An 18,349-nucleotide genomic window follows, 5' to 3' on the forward strand; every position below is an offset into this window, starting at 1 on the left:
TGTTTTGTTTTGTTAACCATAGAGTATTTGTTGTATGAGAACGTTATTGTTTGTTTATTCTCCTATTAATGGGTGTTTAGGTATGTAAGTTTTTGCTGTTACAAATTGTGCTGCCATTGTTTTGTGTGTGTGTGTGTGTGTGTGTAGATAATAATCTTGGATAAGTGTGTGATTTCTTTAGGATATAGGAGAATTAGGATGTTCACATCTTCAACTTTTACCAGACCCCGAAAAATAACTCAAGTAGTTTTCTCAATTTACGTTCCAAACCCAGCAGCATGTAACAGTAACATTTGGTAACTTCAGGCTCTTTTGCCACTCTGCTGAGTGTGAAAGCCGTCTCCAGTTGTGGCTGTCAGTTGTTAAAATGCTTTTGAAAACTATAGTCTCCCTCGAGTAGGTGTGGAAATTAGACCTAGAAATCTGTAGTTTGAAAGTTGCTTCAATTCTGACTTACATTCAGCTTTACATCCAGATTTATATCACTTGTTATAGATGTTCAACCTGATTTAAAAAGTCCCAAATGTGGAAAATACAGAACAAGTTGAGAAAATGTGAACCCTGCTACCCAATAAAGTCAGTATTTTTATGCATATACATAATAAATTGGAGTACTAATTAATATATATTAACACATGCAAGATATGTAATGACTAATGTAATATAGGACATATATATGTATTGTCTTTTCCTTTTTTCGCTCAGGGTATTTTCATAAGCACTCCTCAAATCTTCACGTCTACTTTGGAAAGCATGATTCTATTTTATTTTTTTATTGGAGAATATGATTTTAAATGGCTGTCTGTGTCCGTCTTCCTCTTTTTGCTTTGCCATGACCTGTTGAGCCAGTTTCCTATTCATAGAGGTTATTGCAGTCTCCCACTATTCTAAATGGCCCAGCACAACGCCTTAATTTGATAGCTGAGAGACTGTGTGGAGAACTCATCTCATATTTATTGTTGGGCTTTTTGGCAAATGAAAAGCAGGTGGGTCCTATCAGCTCAAGGATATTTATTGAAAATCTAGTCCATTCAATGCTGTGCCTTTCACTGTGGTCCCTGCCTTAGGAAGCTGCTACCCATTTGAGGAGAGGGGATCAGTTAATGGTGTAAGAGGGCTTGTTATTAGTCTTAACTAGACTCTCTGATTGAAATCTTCAGGGCCCAGAATTGTCAAGGGAGAAAATGGACAGTGGAGGGGAGTGGGTTAGACGTTTGAGACAGAGGGTTCCATGAGCCGAGGGCATAGAGGAGCGGGAGGGGTGAGTGAGGTGTGACAGTTACCTTCATTCAGGTGGATGGTGGATGCTGCAACCTGGCAGGCACTGCTGGCTGCTTCATCCGAAAGGCTCTTCATTCCCTGAAAGCACCGTCGAGCAGGCTTTTCCCTTTAAAAACTCAGTGCCAGGGGGGTGGGTAAGGCAAGCACCACCTTTTGCATCTGTTCTACTACAGATTAGGCAGCTTGGTTAAGTTTTGTTTTATTTTCATTATGAGCCATGATAGTAGACTTCGGGTACTTTGAACCAAAAAAGGGGGCGTTAAGTGGAGGCAGGCTGGAGTAGCACAAGAAGCATGGAGTAACTCTTTACTGTGAACTGAGAAGGGGAAAGACCAGGGCAGCTGGGGAACCTCGGAGACAGCAGGAATTTGGCCTTTCTTTTTACAGCTCTGACATTAATGTGTCTCCGTTTCCAACTTTCATACCCTCCATTCCCAGGAGAAAATCCAATGGGTCTGGCTTGGGTCATGTGTCCACCCCTGGCTCTTGTCACCTGTGGCTGGAGGGCTGGTACACATTAAAAACAAGGCCACAGGGGGCCTCCTACCCAGATACCAGGAAACGTCTCTAAAAGTTCTCTGCCACAGACAGGCCCAGGAGAGGTTAACTCGCTTGCCTAAGGTCAGAAGTTAGTGGCAGTACTGGGACTAATTCTGCCCTTAGAGTTGGGGAGGGAGAAGGGCCTCTGTCCTTGGCCCTGATGCTCTAGAAGGTCCCACTCTGGCCTTCCTCCACCCATTCCCCTCACAGGGTAAGGATCCCCTGGGATCAAGGAGTTGCATCTGCCTGCATCCCATAGCCTTCCCCGCACTTCTAGACCACATTCTAGATCCCTGGACCCCTGGAATCTCCTGCCCAGATAACCCTAGGCTACTTGCGGGGCTTTTGTGGACTTCTTCCCTGATCTGTCTCTGGAGTATGAACCTTGCCACAGTGTCTGCATGCCTAGGCCCTAGGGGTGGATGTTTTGGTGGGGAAGGATGGGCAAAGCCTTTTGCAAAGTCAAGTGCAGAGCCCCTTGTGTTGTGGGTCAGAGCCAGAGGCGGAAAAGGGTGGGGGGCTGGCCTTCACAGGGTACCTCGTTCTGGCACAGAACTCCCAAGGACTGAGAATTCCGAATTTGAACCTGGTCTTCCAGGTGGTTATGAAGAAGATATTTGTCAACGCAGGAGAATAAAATATACTTTACTTCATAGATTATTAGTGTGATTTATAACTAAATATGTAGACATAGATATATAGGTTTTCATTTGTACTCTTACCCTCAGGCCCTGAAAGTGTTAGAGGTGGGCCTGCCTGGGACTAAGACTCTAAAAACAATTTTCCCCCCTCATTTGTCATGTAACGGCCTAACAAATCAGTGAGTTCTTAGCATTGCTCTTAGCCAGAAAAACCTCAAAAATTCTGAATTAAGGTATTTATTTATTTATTTATTGCTTTGTTGGGTCTGTTGCTGCACGTGGGCTTTCTCTGGTTGTGGCGAGCGGGGGCTACTCTTCATTGCGGTTTGCAGGCTTCTCATTGCGGTGGCTTCTCTTGTTGTGGAGCACAGGCTCCAGGCGACGGGCTTCAGTAGTTGCGGCATGTGGGCTCAGTAGCTGTGACTTGTGGGCTCTAGAGCACAAGCTCAGTAGTTGTAGCGCACGGGCTTAGCTGCTCCACGGCATGTGGGATCTTCCCCGACCAGGACTCGAACCCGTGTCCCCTGCATTGGCAGGCGGATTCTTAACCATTGCGCCACCAGGGAAGTCCCCTGAATTAAGATCTTGGTAGTTTTTGAAACTTGGTAAAATTTTGTTTTCTCATTGTGATGGCATTTCCAGCCCATACTGCTGATGGTTTCATCAGCATTGTAAGACTTGTTAACAAGGGTCTGGCAAGTCTGTACCAGGCACTAAATATCACTCCACTGACTACATGACTTAATCTTTTAAGGTCAAACAGACCCATTGACCAATAGGTTTGAGGGCAGTATGAGCATCTCGTATACTAGCTTTTACAATGGATCCAGACCCCAAAGGAGTGATTACAGGGAGGCAGAAAGCCACCTTAAAAACCACGACTGTTCTATATTCGCCAGCAGTTTGAACTTTCATATTTCAAATCCATTTTAGTCATCAGCAAGCTGTGTAAACTGTCTAGTAGTTGATAAATCAATGGCTAAATTGTACCATTGTTGTCTTCTTTCTGTTTTTAAAATAACTGGTGTGTGTGTGTGTGTGTGTGTGTGTATGTGTATAGAGAGAGAGAAGAAAGGAAGAAAGATGCACACCTCTGTAAGTTTGAAATTATTTATACAGTTACACACATATACCTTCTTAAACTTGGTAAAAGCAGCTAGTACTGACAACCATTTGAGAGTAAGGTGCCACCACCTTATGCCCCATCCATCACTCCCAAATATTTCATTCTGTGTTTTCTCAAACAAGGCATTCTCCATAATCATAAACCAACCATCAAAATCCGGAAATACACGTGGGCACATTGAGGCCATCTAATCTTCAGACCCCGTTCAGGTTTTAGCAGTTGTTCCAATCATGTCCTTAACAGCAGAAGGATCCAGTTCAGAATCATGTGTGCATCTAGATTTTCATGGCACCTGAATGTTGCAAGCCAGTTGTTTTGTAAAATGTCCCTTAGTTTAGGTTCATCTGATGTTCCCTCGTGATTAGACTCTAGCTACACATCTTTGGCAAAAATATCCCAACATGGATGCTTCTCATTGCGTCCATGGTTATCATATGCCCCTTTACTGGTAGAACTTAACTTTGGTCATTTGGGTAAGGTTCTTTGCCACACTGCTCCTTTGAAAACAGTTTTCTCCCCCTCTGTGACTAATAGGTATTTTGTGGAGGGGTATTTTGAAAATACATAAATACCCCATTCCTTATCAAACTTTATGAGTTAATTTTAGGTCTGTGGACTAATAGATTTTAGTTTACTTAAAGTCTTATAATCTATTATTATTTATTTTTGTCCTCGAATTGCTTTAGTATTTTTATCCTCAAATTTGACCAGTGGAAGCTTCTTGAAGCTGCTCCTGTTTCACCTCTTGACATGTCCCAGCATTCTTTGAACACTTTTCCTTGTTTCAGGGTCCTCTCATGTTCCCGCTGACCCAACTTTTATTTTTTTATATTTATTTATTTATTTTATTTTTTATTTATTGTCTGCATTGGGTCTTTGTTGCTGCACGCGGGGGCTTTCTCTAGTTGCAGAGAGTGGGGGTTGCTCTTCATTGCAGTGTGTGGGCTTCTTGGTGCAGTGGCTTCTCTTGTTGCTGGGTTCTAGGTGCGTGGGCTTCAGTAGTTGCGGCACGTGGGCTCAATAGTTGTGGCTCACAGGCTCTAGAGTGCAGGCTTAGTAGTTGTGGCACACGGGCTTAGTTGCTCCACAGCATATGGGATCTTCCCGGACCAGGGCTCAAACCCGTGTCTCCTGCATTGGCAGGCAGATTCTTAACCACTGCACCACCAGGGAAGCCCTGCCCCAGCTTTTAAATCAGTCATTTCTCCAAGGAGAAATGTTGCTCTTAGTGGTGATTAGAAACCAAAATTTGGGTGTTAGATGTGCTCATTGCTACCAGAGTATCATTGCTTTTAGACCTTCTCAGTGGACACAGCAGGTAGATATATAGATATAGAAAATGAGTTCATGCCAATAACTCTCACCACAGGCTTCATCCTACCTTTCTCCTTTTCTGTATTTCTAATTCTCTTCTTCTCTGACAGTGAGAAACCTGGCTCCCCACATTCTCAGTGTATTTTCTTGTTGCATCAAGTCCTTGGATGTAATCAGTCTCCCGTTGCTGCCCTTTGGGGATGTCCTTCTTACCCTGCCCTGTTTTGTCCCCTCCAGCCAGGCCACCCAGCTCCTCCTCACACACACTCTTTCCCTGCCCTTCCTCAGTCCGGGAAGATGGCTTTTGGACTTAATTCTTTAGGAAAGGGAAAGGAAAACCATTTTCTTATTCATATTTAGTTGTTTATATTTAAAAATATAACTGTCTCATGGCATTTTTTAAGAAAATTTGGTTTAGCTTAATAGGTTTCAACCATATTTCCTTTTACCACAGGGCTTTTGCGAATGCCATTTCCATTTCCACAGCCTGCAGCTTTCATTCCATCCCCTTTACTTGTTTTTCTTGCTGTTATTTATGAGTATTGTTGTTTGTTTCTGTTTAATACAAGGAGTGTCCATTTTATTGAATGTCTTTAGACACACATTCTTGGTCACTTGTGAAGGTATTTCTGCGGCGTAAATACCACCAGAGTTCAAGAAAGAGCCAGAATGGAACTAGGTCTTTAGCTTTGCTCTGTCTTCCTTCAGTGCAGGGAGTACATGCCATTGATTGCTGTGTCCCTAGTGCCCAGAGGAACACACAGTAAGTGCTCAGTAAACATTTATTGGATTTAAGTGGGCCTCAGCTTCTTTTAATGAACAGTAAACCTTATATAATGACATTTCTCCTAGAAATGGTGAAGAGTTACTGCCTTGTGATTTAAAGCCAACATATTTTATCCCTAAGCAGTTTTATCTTTTTTTCAACAGAAGGTGGTCTTCTGCTCCATCAAAGAAGCGCTGGAAGTGGACTGGAGCAGTGATAAAGCAAAGGCAGCCCTCAAGCGCACGACTCCAGATTACTTTCTCCTTCAAGGTGAGGCCGGGAAGCAGAGCTTCCCAGCAATCACTTTGTGCTTTGATTTCTGCAAATGTGGTTACAGAGGCCAGGTTTCTTGATGTTTGCCGTGAGCTGAGTTCCCTCTTAGCTGGTTCTCGGTGGTTCTCACTTAGAACAGCAGAGTGAATGGAGAAGAGGCCTATCGTTGAGCTCTGGTTTCTTAACAATTTTTGCTTTTTTAAAATTGTTTGTTGAAATGAACTGCCATCTGAAGTTGAGCCGGAGATAACAGTGTCACAAGTCAAGCTCTTTTCATCACCACTTTTCCCTCTTCAGGATTCTTCCTGGGCCTCAAAACCAGTCTTCCTCTCCTGACAGGTCTTTTCCCCACCTCACCGTCATTGCTGGTGTTCAGGGGGCATTGGCTAGGTATTGGTTGCCATCTCAGTGCTCTTGTGCCTGGCACTTTAATTTTTTAATATTATTTTTAATATAATAATCGTAATTGAGTGCTTACTAGCAAGAGCCGTTAGGAGTTGATACTATTACTATCCCTAGTTCACAGACAAGGAAACGAGGCACAGAGAGATTAAGGTTGCTCGCATTTTCAAAGTAAGCAAGTAAGTGTATAAATAACATCGGTTTGTTAATTAGTGTAAAAAGAATCCATATTTGTTATAGAAAATAGCAGAAAAGCACAGGGAAAAAAAAAATCACCATGACATTTTTGTACTTTTCGGAATGTGCTTCCCAACTTTTTTCCCTCGTGCTGCCACATAGAAAGCCCTCAGTAAACAGCTATTAATTTGCAAAGGTTTGGGGTATAGTCTGAGTGTTCCTTACTGCTGCTTATGAAAAGGAGTCATCCAGTGTTCGAGTTTACCATACCTTGGGGATACTCATCCGGGGGCGATCTTGCCCTCCAGGGAACATTGGCAGTGTCTGGAGACATTTTTGGTTGTTGTGACTGGGGGAGTGGGATGGGGAGAGGGCAGGGATGTTGCTTAATATCCTATGACACATGGCACAGGACAGCCCCCCCATGACAAAGAGTTATCTGGCCCCCAGTGTCGATAGTGCTGAGGTTGAGAGACCCTGATCTAAATAATCTTTTGCAGTTTCCAGAGTATTTTTTTTCCATCTCATCATCACAGCTTCCTTATGAGGTGGACAAGGTGGGAATTATCCCCAATTTGTTTTCTTGGGATGAGAAGACAGAGATCCAGAGAGGCTTGTGTTTTGCCTGAGAGGGCACAGAATGCAAAAGGTGCTGGGACCTGAGCAGTCCAGGTCTTTGAAGTCTGATTAATTAAATACTGTGTGAGGTACCAGGTAATAAAAACATCCAGGCTCCATTCTCAGTGCCCTGCAGGTATTAGCTCATTGGGTCCGCGCCACATTCACGTGAAATAGCTGCTGTACACCCCGTTTATAGGTGTTTTAAAAGGTATAGACTGATGAAGACACAGGCGTGTGGCCATCCCTGCCCTCAGGAGCCCACCATTGGGATGGGGAGGCAAAACTCATGCCCTGGAGACAGTGTGGGAGAAAGTGTCTATTTCATCCAGGTACATTCTGCTGACCATCACCGCCAGAAGTTATAAGGGGCTGGGGAGTAGACAGGTCGTGAGGAAAAGCAGGAGCTTTAATATCATGACCCAGATGGCAGGCAGTGGTATACAGTTGTTCAGAACTGGTGCTTTGGAATCAAAGCAGACCTGCCTTTCAGTCCTGGCTCTGTCTTGTTTTTTAGGTGGGTGATGTTGAGCCAGAGACTTAAATTCCCTGAGGCTCCCTCAGATTCCCCTCTGACCATGGGGGTGTTACTAGCGCTTGCCTTGGGGGCTTTTGTGAGGCTTGCATGATGCACATGCGAGAGGCTTAGCACAGAGCAAGTCTTAGAAACCTGTCTAATCTAGTTATGTGCTTGGGGGGCAGGTACTGTGCAACTGTGTAGCTGAATTTTAGAATTGACTCATTTTACCCTTAATTACTATATACCTAAATAGGTATTATCATAGCAGCAGTCCTGTTGGGTTTTAGTTTTCTGCCTGTGACAGAGGGAAATGGCTCTCGTGATCTCTTTCCCTGGATCCTGCAAGCAGCTTAGACTTCTGCCAGAATTCAGCTTGTAATTATTAAGCTGACTCTCTGAGTTATATCACCTTATTCTTATATTCAGAAAAATACTTCCTTTGATTTTCTCTGTGGCCATTCATACCTGGCTGTGAGATTCTCCAGTAATTTGACTTTGTTTGGTTTATCTAGGAGGGCATAGTAGTTTCCAACATGTGAAGTTGCCTTTGGCCAAATACACTTGCCATCACCTGTCTTTGTGACCTTGGTCAGATAAGTCAGTTTGCTGCTAGGCTTTTGTTTCCTCACCTGTAAGGTGATAGGACTAAGTTAACCTGCCTATCTTTAAAATCCCTTCTCATTGTAAATGTCAGTGAAGCTAATGAAATACAGCTTCTTCCTTGTGTGTTGTGTTTCTGTATTTTTTATTTTTGTACTTTTGACGACTTTATTGAGGTGTGGATTATTCCAGAACTCATTTTAAGTGTATTTCTTTTAAAAATATCTTGAAGTGATAATAATAATAATTATTATTATTGGCTGCACCACGAGGCCTGCAGGATCTTAGTTCCTCGACCAGGGATTGAACTCATGCCCTCGGCAGTGAAAGTGCGGAGTCCTAATTGCTAGATTGCCAGGGAAGTCCCTAGAAATTAATTTGAACAAAATGTCCTCCAGTTCGTCCTAAGGTCTGATTTTAGTTGGAACTTTAGTTTTGCCCAGGCAGTTGTGATGGTCAGCCATAGCAGTGGACATATAGTCCGAGTAGGGTAGTGGGCAGTCTTGTGTCAGGCAAAAAGGCAGGCTTTGGAGACGCTCAGAGCTGAGCGCCAGATGGTAGCTCTTGCCTGAAATTGATGTAATTTAAAAAGAGGCCTTGCTTTTGCTATTATAAGTCAAACATTGGTAACATTCTAAGGTAGGGGTGTGGGATGGCCTTGGGGAATTTCCAACATGAGTGATCAACTTTTTAGGCAGTACTCTAGTTTTCATGTTTGTGACACATGAGAATGGTTATTGTGTATTGAACATTACTTGCTGCCTTACCTGGCACTGTGCTGAGCATCTGACGTCTTTCCTTACAACATTTGAAGTATAGTTGTTAATGAAATAATTTCTCAAAAATTTTAGAAGAAATTTTTAAAAGACTGAAATTGAGCACAGTTGTAACTTGCTTGAAATCATACGTTTGGTTTTTCAGGCAAAGCCAGGACTTCGGCCACAAGGTCTGTTTGACCCGTGGACTGTGCTCTTGACCTCTATAATATACATGTCTAAACTAAGTGATTTTGTTAAATTCCAGATCAGGAGCTCTGCAATGCTATGGAAACAGGGTCACCACCACACTGCAGAAGACCCTGCTTCAAATACGTATTAGACACGAAGATTATCTGAATTCTGACCCAGATAGTCATCTTCTTCCCTACCCCAGGAAACACTTGAAATTTATTTTTATTAGAAAAGCATCACATAAAAATTTTTTCAAACAATTCAAAAGGTGTAAAACATAAGCTTTCTTCATTGAACTCTCCACATTTCCCCGCCTTCTAATTTCCAGGGGAAACGACTGTTAAGAATTCTTTTGGTATCTTCTTGAAAAAAAGATTGATTGTAATCATGTATCTATGTGTGTAACCAAACCGTTAAACACTGTTCAGCAACTTGCTTTTTTTTCACTTGGTGGTCTTAAGTGCTTCAGAAAAGATCTTGGAGCATATATAGAATGACGTCATTTGTCTTGTTGGCTACAAAATGTCTTTCTTTGGGTGTCCTAATATTTGTGACCAGTCTCATCAAATGTACGTTGTTTTCAGTTTTTCTCAGTCCTTGGAATTTGTTCCCAAGAGCCTGTCTAGGAATGTAACTGACATACCCGATGATGGCTTAGGAATTCCTGATGAAACCTGAGGTCAGGTTGCTTGGCTGTGATACACACACGAGAATACCTTGTGGAGAACCCGACGTTTCATCATTGCCTAATAGAACACGTAGTAGGTGCTCAGTGAATAAATGGGTGCTCTATAAATAGTTTTTGCATGAGTGACTAGTTTGCTTGTCTGGTCATTTCTTCACCCTAGAGAGAGAGCAGCCTGCCCACTGGTATCCCTGCAGGCGCCTCTTTCCTGCCTGCTTCCCTGGGCCCCTGTCAGGCTTTTGATCCCAGTTGTCACCCTGGTCCTGGCCTGCCCCTCGCACGTAGACGACTCTTTCTGCCTCATTCACAATTCAGTGTCTGGTGAAGCAACTGCCCTGCCATCCATGCGCATTTGTTTGCCTTGTTTGGGTGTTGAGTGTTTTTCCAGTTTACTTCATAAGATAGTGGCCAGACTGAATGCTTCCTGCTGCAGTTTTCCACTATCTTGAGAGTCAGCCTCACCATCTATGAGCAGAAGGTCTCATCTTTTTATTATTCTCCCATGGCATGTTGCAGAACATTAAGTGTGAGCTGGTTTCCTGTGGCAAAAAGTTGACTTTGATTTGTTCTTTTTGAGGTTACTGTGAGTTTATCATAACAGGAGTGCTAAAAATATCGGGTCTAGTATGGAAACAGCATTCACTTACCAGCATGAACAATAACACGCAGGTTTAACCCAGAGCAGGAAGAAATGGACTTCATCTCCAAATGTGAATTACTTAGCAAAGATTCCTTGGCAGTCTTAACTTTCTCTGTCTGTTCTGACAAGTCATGGAAAAGTACTTAGGCCATTTTTGAGCCACAGAATTAAAGCTGAAAATAATCTTAGACCATTTTTGGAGCACCTGCTATGTGCCAGATCCCGTGCTTGGGGATCATCACGGGAAGAAGAAGTCATCTCCTTGCCAATGGAAAACTCGAGCACAGATAATCCTACTCCTTGTGAAGAGAGCTGCAACAGAGGGCTATTGACAAAGCTGTCGTGTTGTGCTGGTCTGTTTTTCAATATGTGTGAATTACTCTACATTCAAAAGCGAACTGTTATGAGAGCTCAGGGAACTGAGGGTCTTGCTATCTTTGGGGAGTTGGGAAGCCTTCAGAGAGGAGGAGACATCTGAGCTGGATTTTAAAGACTAGGTATTGGCCAGGTGACAAAGGGAGGTGAGAGTGTTGCCTGCAGAGAAGCAGTGCTTGCAGGCGGCCAGCGGTGCAGAGACCATGGCACAGCAAGGCTGGAGCTTGGTGGGCACCGACCAGAGAGATCAGGGCCTTTCCTTTTTAGGTTTTTATTCTTACAGCCAGTGGTTTCCCAAGGAAGAGGACATCAGGCTTACTCATAGAACATTTGAAAAATACAGATTCCCTGGTTCTAGCTCAGATTTACTGAATCAAAATAACTAGGAGTGGCTGGCATCTGCATTTTTGTAAACCTCCCAGGTTTCTGAAGAATCAGCCAGAGGGAAACCACTACCATTGGAGAAGGGGAACCCATGTCCTTTGTCAAAGCCTTGATTTACTCATGTGTGGTTTTTGTTTGTTTGTTTGTTTTAATGTGTTAAGTACTGTATTTCAGATGAGGCCATGACTGAGGCACGGATAGGAAGGAGATAACCCACATAGCTCTTGAATACTGATTTTGGACTGTAATACCCTCAGATTAAAAAAGGAACTGTAAACAAATATTGAACTCTAGTTAGTTGGTTTGTTTTTTTACAGTGGTGTGGGTTAGCAAATCTGAAACTATTTACTATTCTAGAATTGCGCAAATAGGCAAATATATTATGGATAATGAGACTCAGATTTTTTTATTGCTAGAAAAAAGGAGTGAGTTAGTTCCTGCAAATATGGAAGGTGGAAAAGGCTAGGAGGAGCCCTGTGGGGTTGGATTGGAATTGGAGTCATCTGGATGAACTCATGGTTTTTTATATGTAGCTACAGAAATAGATGTGTGTATGTCCGTGGATTTACATTTATACATATGTATTTCCTAACTCTGGCTGTTGAGAGGGTTTAGAAGCAAAGGCACTCCGGTAGCAGTGAACATACTTCATGCCCAGATCATGATTGTTAATATCCAAGGAATCAGGACTCCTTGGAGAAATGGCTGATTCTGGGGCTGGGGTAGGAAATTTACTGGTGAGCTTAGAACATCCTGCTTTGCCAGAAAGTAAGTAGGTACTCAAAGAATGATGGGTCTTGTCAGAAGGTCACAGGAGTCAACTTGAAGGGGCTTCTACTGGTCAAAGCTGGGACAGTTTGAGGATCAGATAAATAATGATAGTAATAGATTATAAGTAGAACCCAAGAACCCATGAGTCTATACTGATAATTGAATAAGTAAATGAGGGAGAGGGGAAAGTTTTATTTATTTTTTTTTAACAAAAGAATAACAATAAGTAAAGCAGGAATGATGAAGATTTTAAAAAATCTGTTATTTGGCCATCATCATAGTCTTTAAAATTATTTTAAGGATCGTTGATGGATGCTAAAACTAGTGGGAAAGTTTGCTGTGAAATGGGGTAGATGTCTTCTCAAGATACTTTTTAATCAATTACAAAGAGAGACTAGAGAACCCTGGCAGATTGTCCCTCAACCAAGAGATCAAAGTAACATTCCAGGAGTAGGACAGTAGGTCTCATGCATCCTCATGGGACGTACTGAGCAGGACATGCCACCGCTCTGGTTCCCTGCCCAAAGTGGGTAATCTCAGCCTGATTATGAGGAAACATCAGACACTTGGGTTGAAGAAGATTCTAGAAAATAAATGGCCTTGTACTCTTCAAAAGTGTCGTGAAGGACCCAGGAACTCTATTCCAGATTCAAGGAGAATGAAGAGACATGGTAGCTAAATGAAACACAGACCTCCCAGATTGGATCTGAGAGCAGGAGATTTTTTTTTTCTTTTGCTCTCGAAGACATCAGTGGGACAGTTGGTTAAATTTGAAAAAGGTCTGTAGATTAGATGGTAATACTCTATCAATGTTAATTTCACAGTTTTGATCATTCTTTTGTGGTTTTGTGAGAATATTCTTGTTTCGGGGAAATACATAATGAAGTATTCAGGGGCAAATTTCAAATCATTTAGAAAAAAATGTATTTATAGATATAAAGAAATAAAGACAAATGTGGTAGAATGTTAGCATTTGGGGAACTAGGTGAAATTATCCAGGGATGCTGTGTACAGGTTTTCTGTTAAGTCTAAAATTATTTCAAAATAAAAATTAAAATTACGAAAAACAAAAACAACCTCCCCAAACCCCAATTCTCAGCACCTGGAAAAATTCCCCTATTGATGGCTGATAAGTAATACCTGCAAAGGTCTCTATCAGTGCTGGGCCCATAGGAAGGGCACGTCTAACAGCACATCCTCATCATCTCTTCACATGTACAGCTCTTCTGGAAAGGAGCCGTAGAGGTTCCCCCATATTTTCCAGGGGGAGAAATAGCACACCTCGTGACTGAGAACAGAAAGCCTTGATGCCTCAGGTAGGAGAGAGTATAGTAGGTAGCACCCCGCTGCTGAGCCTGCCTGGGGTGGCCTCCACTTAGGGCCCTGGCTCTGCAAAAGGAATTTCCTCTTCCAGGCAGTAGTGTTAGGCAGACCGTAGGGGGTGTATTTGCATAGAAACACTTAATGCTTCTTCAGCTCTCGTCTAGAGCCAGGCAGGACCTTACTAGGAATGATACGAATGGTGGCTTGGAGACAGGTAATGGGGGTACCAAGGGTGAAGGGGGTGGCCTCTTTCGAGTCACTTCCTCATGGTTGGTTGTTAGGTGGATTAAAGAGGAGCTGTGAGAGGTCTTAATACGCTGCCTATGTTGGAAACCAGTGGAGCTGTTCCAACCCTTTTGCCACTTTCTCTTCTGCAGAGCGTTTATCAAGTTCAAGAACTTGCCTGTCCATTCCTTTCATCAAGAGCCCCAAACGAGCACTCTGTGTGGGGCTCTGTGGGACTAGAGTTCAGCCTAGACATGACCATGAGTCTTCCCGTGGGGCTGCCTCTCACCCGCAGCCTTCATCAGTGGCTTAGCCCTTTGCCAGCCTCCGCCTTCAGATCTCTTGTTCTAATCCATTTTCAGTCCCCAGACCGATCTATCTAAAAAACTAAAACCCTTCCGTGATTCTCTTTTGCCTTCAGGATACCATTTAGACTTCCTTTTCTCCTTTCTGCTCCTTCTGCCCTCCTCAGACCCTTTGCTCACTCACATTGAACTGATTGCTGTCCCCAGAAGTCTGTCACTCCCACGTTTCTACACACTTTTTTTTCCCTTCTGCTTGGAATATCCTGCTTCATCCCTTCCCACTTATCCTCATTGCTCACTCTGATGTGACCTCTAGGAATGAGCCTCCCCTCGTCTGAGTTGGGTTTCCTTCCTTTGTGATCCCATACCACCCCCTGGACAACAGAGTCACTTGAGAATAGCGACCACAGCTCGTCGTCTCTTGACTGGGCCTGACGCCTAGCGGGGTCCTTGCTGAATGTGTACTGATTGACTGCTGTGGCCACCTGTCCCAAGTTTGGAGAACCTTGCCCGTGGCTTCATTCATTTTAGGCCCCTAAAAAGCCATGTAGATAGTGCTAATTTGCATAGTTGGCCTTTGGCCTTTTCCCCACTGTGCCACAAGACAGGAAGTACCTCGCTGTAGAACTGTGCCTGGCTGTAGAACTGTGCCTAAACCATCCAGAGGATTGGGGAGCCCTTCCGCTTTCCTTTAACTCCCCATGTGCAGGGACAAGGGCATGTTGATGACTGGCAGCTCTTGTCTCTACTAGGAGCTGGTGAGGTCAGACCTAGGGCCCTCCAAGGGAGGAATTAGAATCTTTTCTAAGGTGGCTGACTGTTCTTGGTTCACAAATCTAGCCAAACAGGTTTGGAGTTCATGTCTGCTTTCTCCTGCCCATAGAACCTTGATATCTCCAGCTTTGGATTTGGAAGAAAGGCATTTAGGTCCCATGCTGTCATATACTCCATTCACTTTGTGGCCTCTGTTTTCTCATATAGAAATGGGGGTGATGTTGGTAATCTTCTCCTCCCAATGACCATATATAGGAGAGCCTTAGAAATAATCCTGTTTTCTTCTTTTAATTGTAAAAGTAAGATATCTTCTTAGTAAAATATTCAGATACCTCAGATGGAAACTGCCATTTGTTGTGTATTCTTCCAAAACTTTCTAGTAGTTTGTACCATATTCTTCCTCATCACTGCAGTGATTCTTTCACAAGATTTCTTAGTGATGGGTACTTTGTAACTTTTTTACTGTTAGAAAACTTAGTTTGATTCCTCCTTCTTCAGTTCTCCCTGCCCCCACCACACTCCCAGGCTACCTGTTTTTATGATTTTTAATTGACTGTGTCTAGACCTCAGCTTGATTGGGTGATCAGTTCTCTTCAGAAGGAACTTCTTATTTTAGAACCTGTAACCTTTGCAAACCAGCCGTCGCCACTTGGGCATGGCGTTCCCCAGCGGGTGTTTTGGTGTCCGGCAATGACAAGAACTGCTGAGGAAGAGACAGCCACAGGGAAATGGGTTCCGATAACGGGGCAGCAGCTGAGTGCTTGTTGATTTGCTGCTGTCATAACCACAGATGTTTAAAAATAATTTGTAGGGAGAGAGGAAGAAAAAAGCAGTGGGTTTTGTTGTGTTTCTTTTTTTTTTGTTTGGTTTTTTTCTGGTGCCACTGTTTTATCAGTGGTACAGAATGCAGACCACAGTCATTCAGAAAGGAAGAAGGCACTGCCATGCAGAGAAGAGAGGTGAGGGGAGCGGCAGAGGTGACCCAGAAGTGTAGTTCTGGGCTTTACCGCCGTGAGTGGGTAGAGTCTGGTCAGAGAACCAACTCTGGTTGGGCTCGTGCTGCACTCCTCACCCTGAAAAAGAGGCATAACCCCAAGTCTGCCGCACAGGGTCACAGGGATTAAATTAAGCCTTTTATATCCATTGTGATCACGTTACATCTTCACAGCACCCTCATGAGAGCAGATCTTATTATGATCGTGTCATTTTCACTTGAGTCTTGGAGAAGCTAAGTCATTTGTCCAGGCTTACCAAACCTAGTAAGTGTTTAAGTATCGCCCAATACCCTGTCTCTCAAAGCGCTCAGTCAGACTTTACTTACTAGCCTTACTAATACTAATAGCATTATGTCTATTTTTAAAGTCTGAACCTCACAAGAGCCCTGTGACATTTTCTTATTCCACTTTTGCAGATGGGAAACTGAGGCCCACCGAGACCAGATTGTGATAATGGGCAACATTGTCAGCAACCTGCCTTGTTTTCTTTGCAGGCCCACAACCCCCACCCTCACCCCACCCGCCATCCCCCGCATTAGCTTGTGTTTGAGCTGCTCTCAGGCCCCAAGCCCAGCTGCAATTCTTGTTGAAAGCCTCACATCTTTGACTGTCAGACAACAGTCACGGGAATGCCCTGTGCCATCTTCCCTGGGTAAGAGCGGTTGGCAGAGAGCAGCAGATGCCCAGAGTCAAGGTCATGTGCCACTCAAGTGCTGGACTGGAGAAAAGACCCTGTCTCCCTGCTGCTTGTGACCAGGCAGGGTGAGTGTGAATGGAGAGGGCTCTGTCAGAACAGCGGCTGGTAAAGCTGGTGGCGAGGGGGCCGTGTGGTTAGGGGTCCAGGGATCGCCACACTTGGCCTCTGCATAACCTGCCTCTGCATTTTAGAATGTTTTTGTCCCCTTCTTTTTGTAAATTACAGACTTTTCAGAATGTTCCGCTTTAAAGGTGAGAGTCAAGCTCGGGAATCATTAGACTTTTTTTCTTTTTTTTTTTTTTTGAGAGGAGAAATAGAATATTTGGCCAGACTAGAGTCTGAATGGGTGTTTGCATTATTCTCAACTGGTGTACTCAGGTGGGAAACTAAGGTCATTTGAAGTGATTTTCTTTTTTCTTTTCTTTTTTTAAACTAGCCAGTCTTCTATCTTCTCTCTGCTTCCAGGGAGGCAGGAGAACATAGAGGTTAGAAATGTGGTGACTTTGGAGTCCGTCGTGATCCTGGGCCTCGGTTTCCCACCTCTAAAATGAGGGTGGTGACAATTGTACCTACCTCATTCTATTGTATTTTACATAGGAGAGGTCATTCTGAATATAGGTTATTATATGCCCCCCTTTCTTAAACCTAAATGCTATTTTTTTAAAGTGACTAAAAGCTGCTTAAACATAATTTTAATAGCTGACTAATATTCCATTCTGTCAATATATCACATTTCATGTAATCATCTTATTATTGGATGTGAGATTATTTCCACATTTCCTGTGGCATAAATAATATGGCAGTGACCACGGACACAGTTCACTGGCCCAGGGGTATGACCTTTTGTGAAGATCCTCGATACCACATCTTCACATGGTTTGGCGAGCGTTCTCACTCTCACCAGCTCTGGGTGACAGAGCCTGTCCCTCTGCCTCTCGCTCAGGTTGAGTAATCTGGGTCTTTCATTTGGTAGGCAAAAATGGGCAGCTCATTTCTGAGAAGTAGGACTCTCCTTTCTCCCATCAACAACTTTCATCCAGCTGCCTCAGGTTTCTTTTCAGAAGAGAGTGAGCTGTAAATAACAAGAGGCAGCTTTCTGTTTCGAGCTGATACGTGATGAGGTCAGAGACTGGCTTTCAGAGGAGAGGTGAAAGGGTGCTCAGGACTTGGTGCTCAGAAGCGGCGTTTCAGAAAAAGTCTTCAGGGGAGGCCAGTCTGGAGGTGAAGTTCTTTGGAGAAAGAGGTCAAAGGCCTGTTTGGCCGTGGTGACAGACAGGGGCTTATGAGTGTGCCCTCAGTGGATTGTGAGCTCTGCCTTCTGGGTCCCCAGCACAGCTCAGCACAGGGTTTGGGGGTGGAGTGCAGGTGCTCAGGAAATGTTTGTGGATGAAAAAGTGAATGAATGAATATAGGCACATGCATACTTTTAAGTTTCTGGATTAAAGAGAAAAAGGTAGGTGAAAGAGGTAGATGAAGGAGGGAATGGTGTGGAGCCGAGCTGAGGAGACGGCCAGACGCCTTGCAAGATGAGAGGCCGAGAGCCAGCAGAGCTCACAGTGGCTTCCCAGAAATGCCCTGCCTTCCCTTGTCCAGCTGTGTTCCTCCTTTGAGCTTCACGCCCCTGGGCCGGCTATTCTGTATCTTTAGCCCTAAGATATGGCCTTGAAAGCCAGGCTTCTATCTTGTTTCCCTCTTGAGGGCAGATGTGGTACACTGTGTATCTTTTTTTTGTTTCTTGCTGGACATTCCAGATCAAGCGTGTTTGTAAATACTTGATAAGAAACGGAGCCATCCGGGGTATCTTGAGGACTCCATTCAGTTCAGTTAGCAAAAGAGCAGGCCCGGTTAAGATCCGTGAGGGCCTTGTGTCACTTTGTTGTGAGCCTTCTCCACACACGTGTGACTTCCTTCCTTCTCCAAACACTGAGGCTTCCCATGGAACAGATACTTTCTCCGTGCCTCCTATG

The 18,349-nt window shown here is 43.7% G+C and overlaps 1 protein-coding gene across 2 annotated transcripts in view; it reads left to right on the forward strand.

Annotated features, from left to right (window-relative positions):
• The window catches only part of SAE1 (SUMO1 activating enzyme subunit 1), a 63,224-nt gene that overhangs the window by 24,776 nt on the left and 20,099 nt on the right, over nucleotides 1–18,349 (forward strand). For both annotated transcript variants that reach the window (XM_057712141.1, XM_057712140.1), the window contains exon 6: nucleotides 5,833–5,938. In XM_057712141.1, the coding sequence (XP_057568124.1) occupies nucleotides 5,833–5,938 (106 nt within the window). The remainder of the gene's footprint in view (nucleotides 1–5,832; nucleotides 5,939–18,349) is intronic.

The sequence above is a fragment of the Hippopotamus amphibius genome, chromosome 16, assembly GCF_030028045.1.
Source record: "Hippopotamus amphibius kiboko isolate mHipAmp2 chromosome 16, mHipAmp2.hap2, whole genome shotgun sequence".
NCBI lineage: Eukaryota > Metazoa > Chordata > Mammalia > Artiodactyla > Hippopotamidae > Hippopotamus > Hippopotamus amphibius.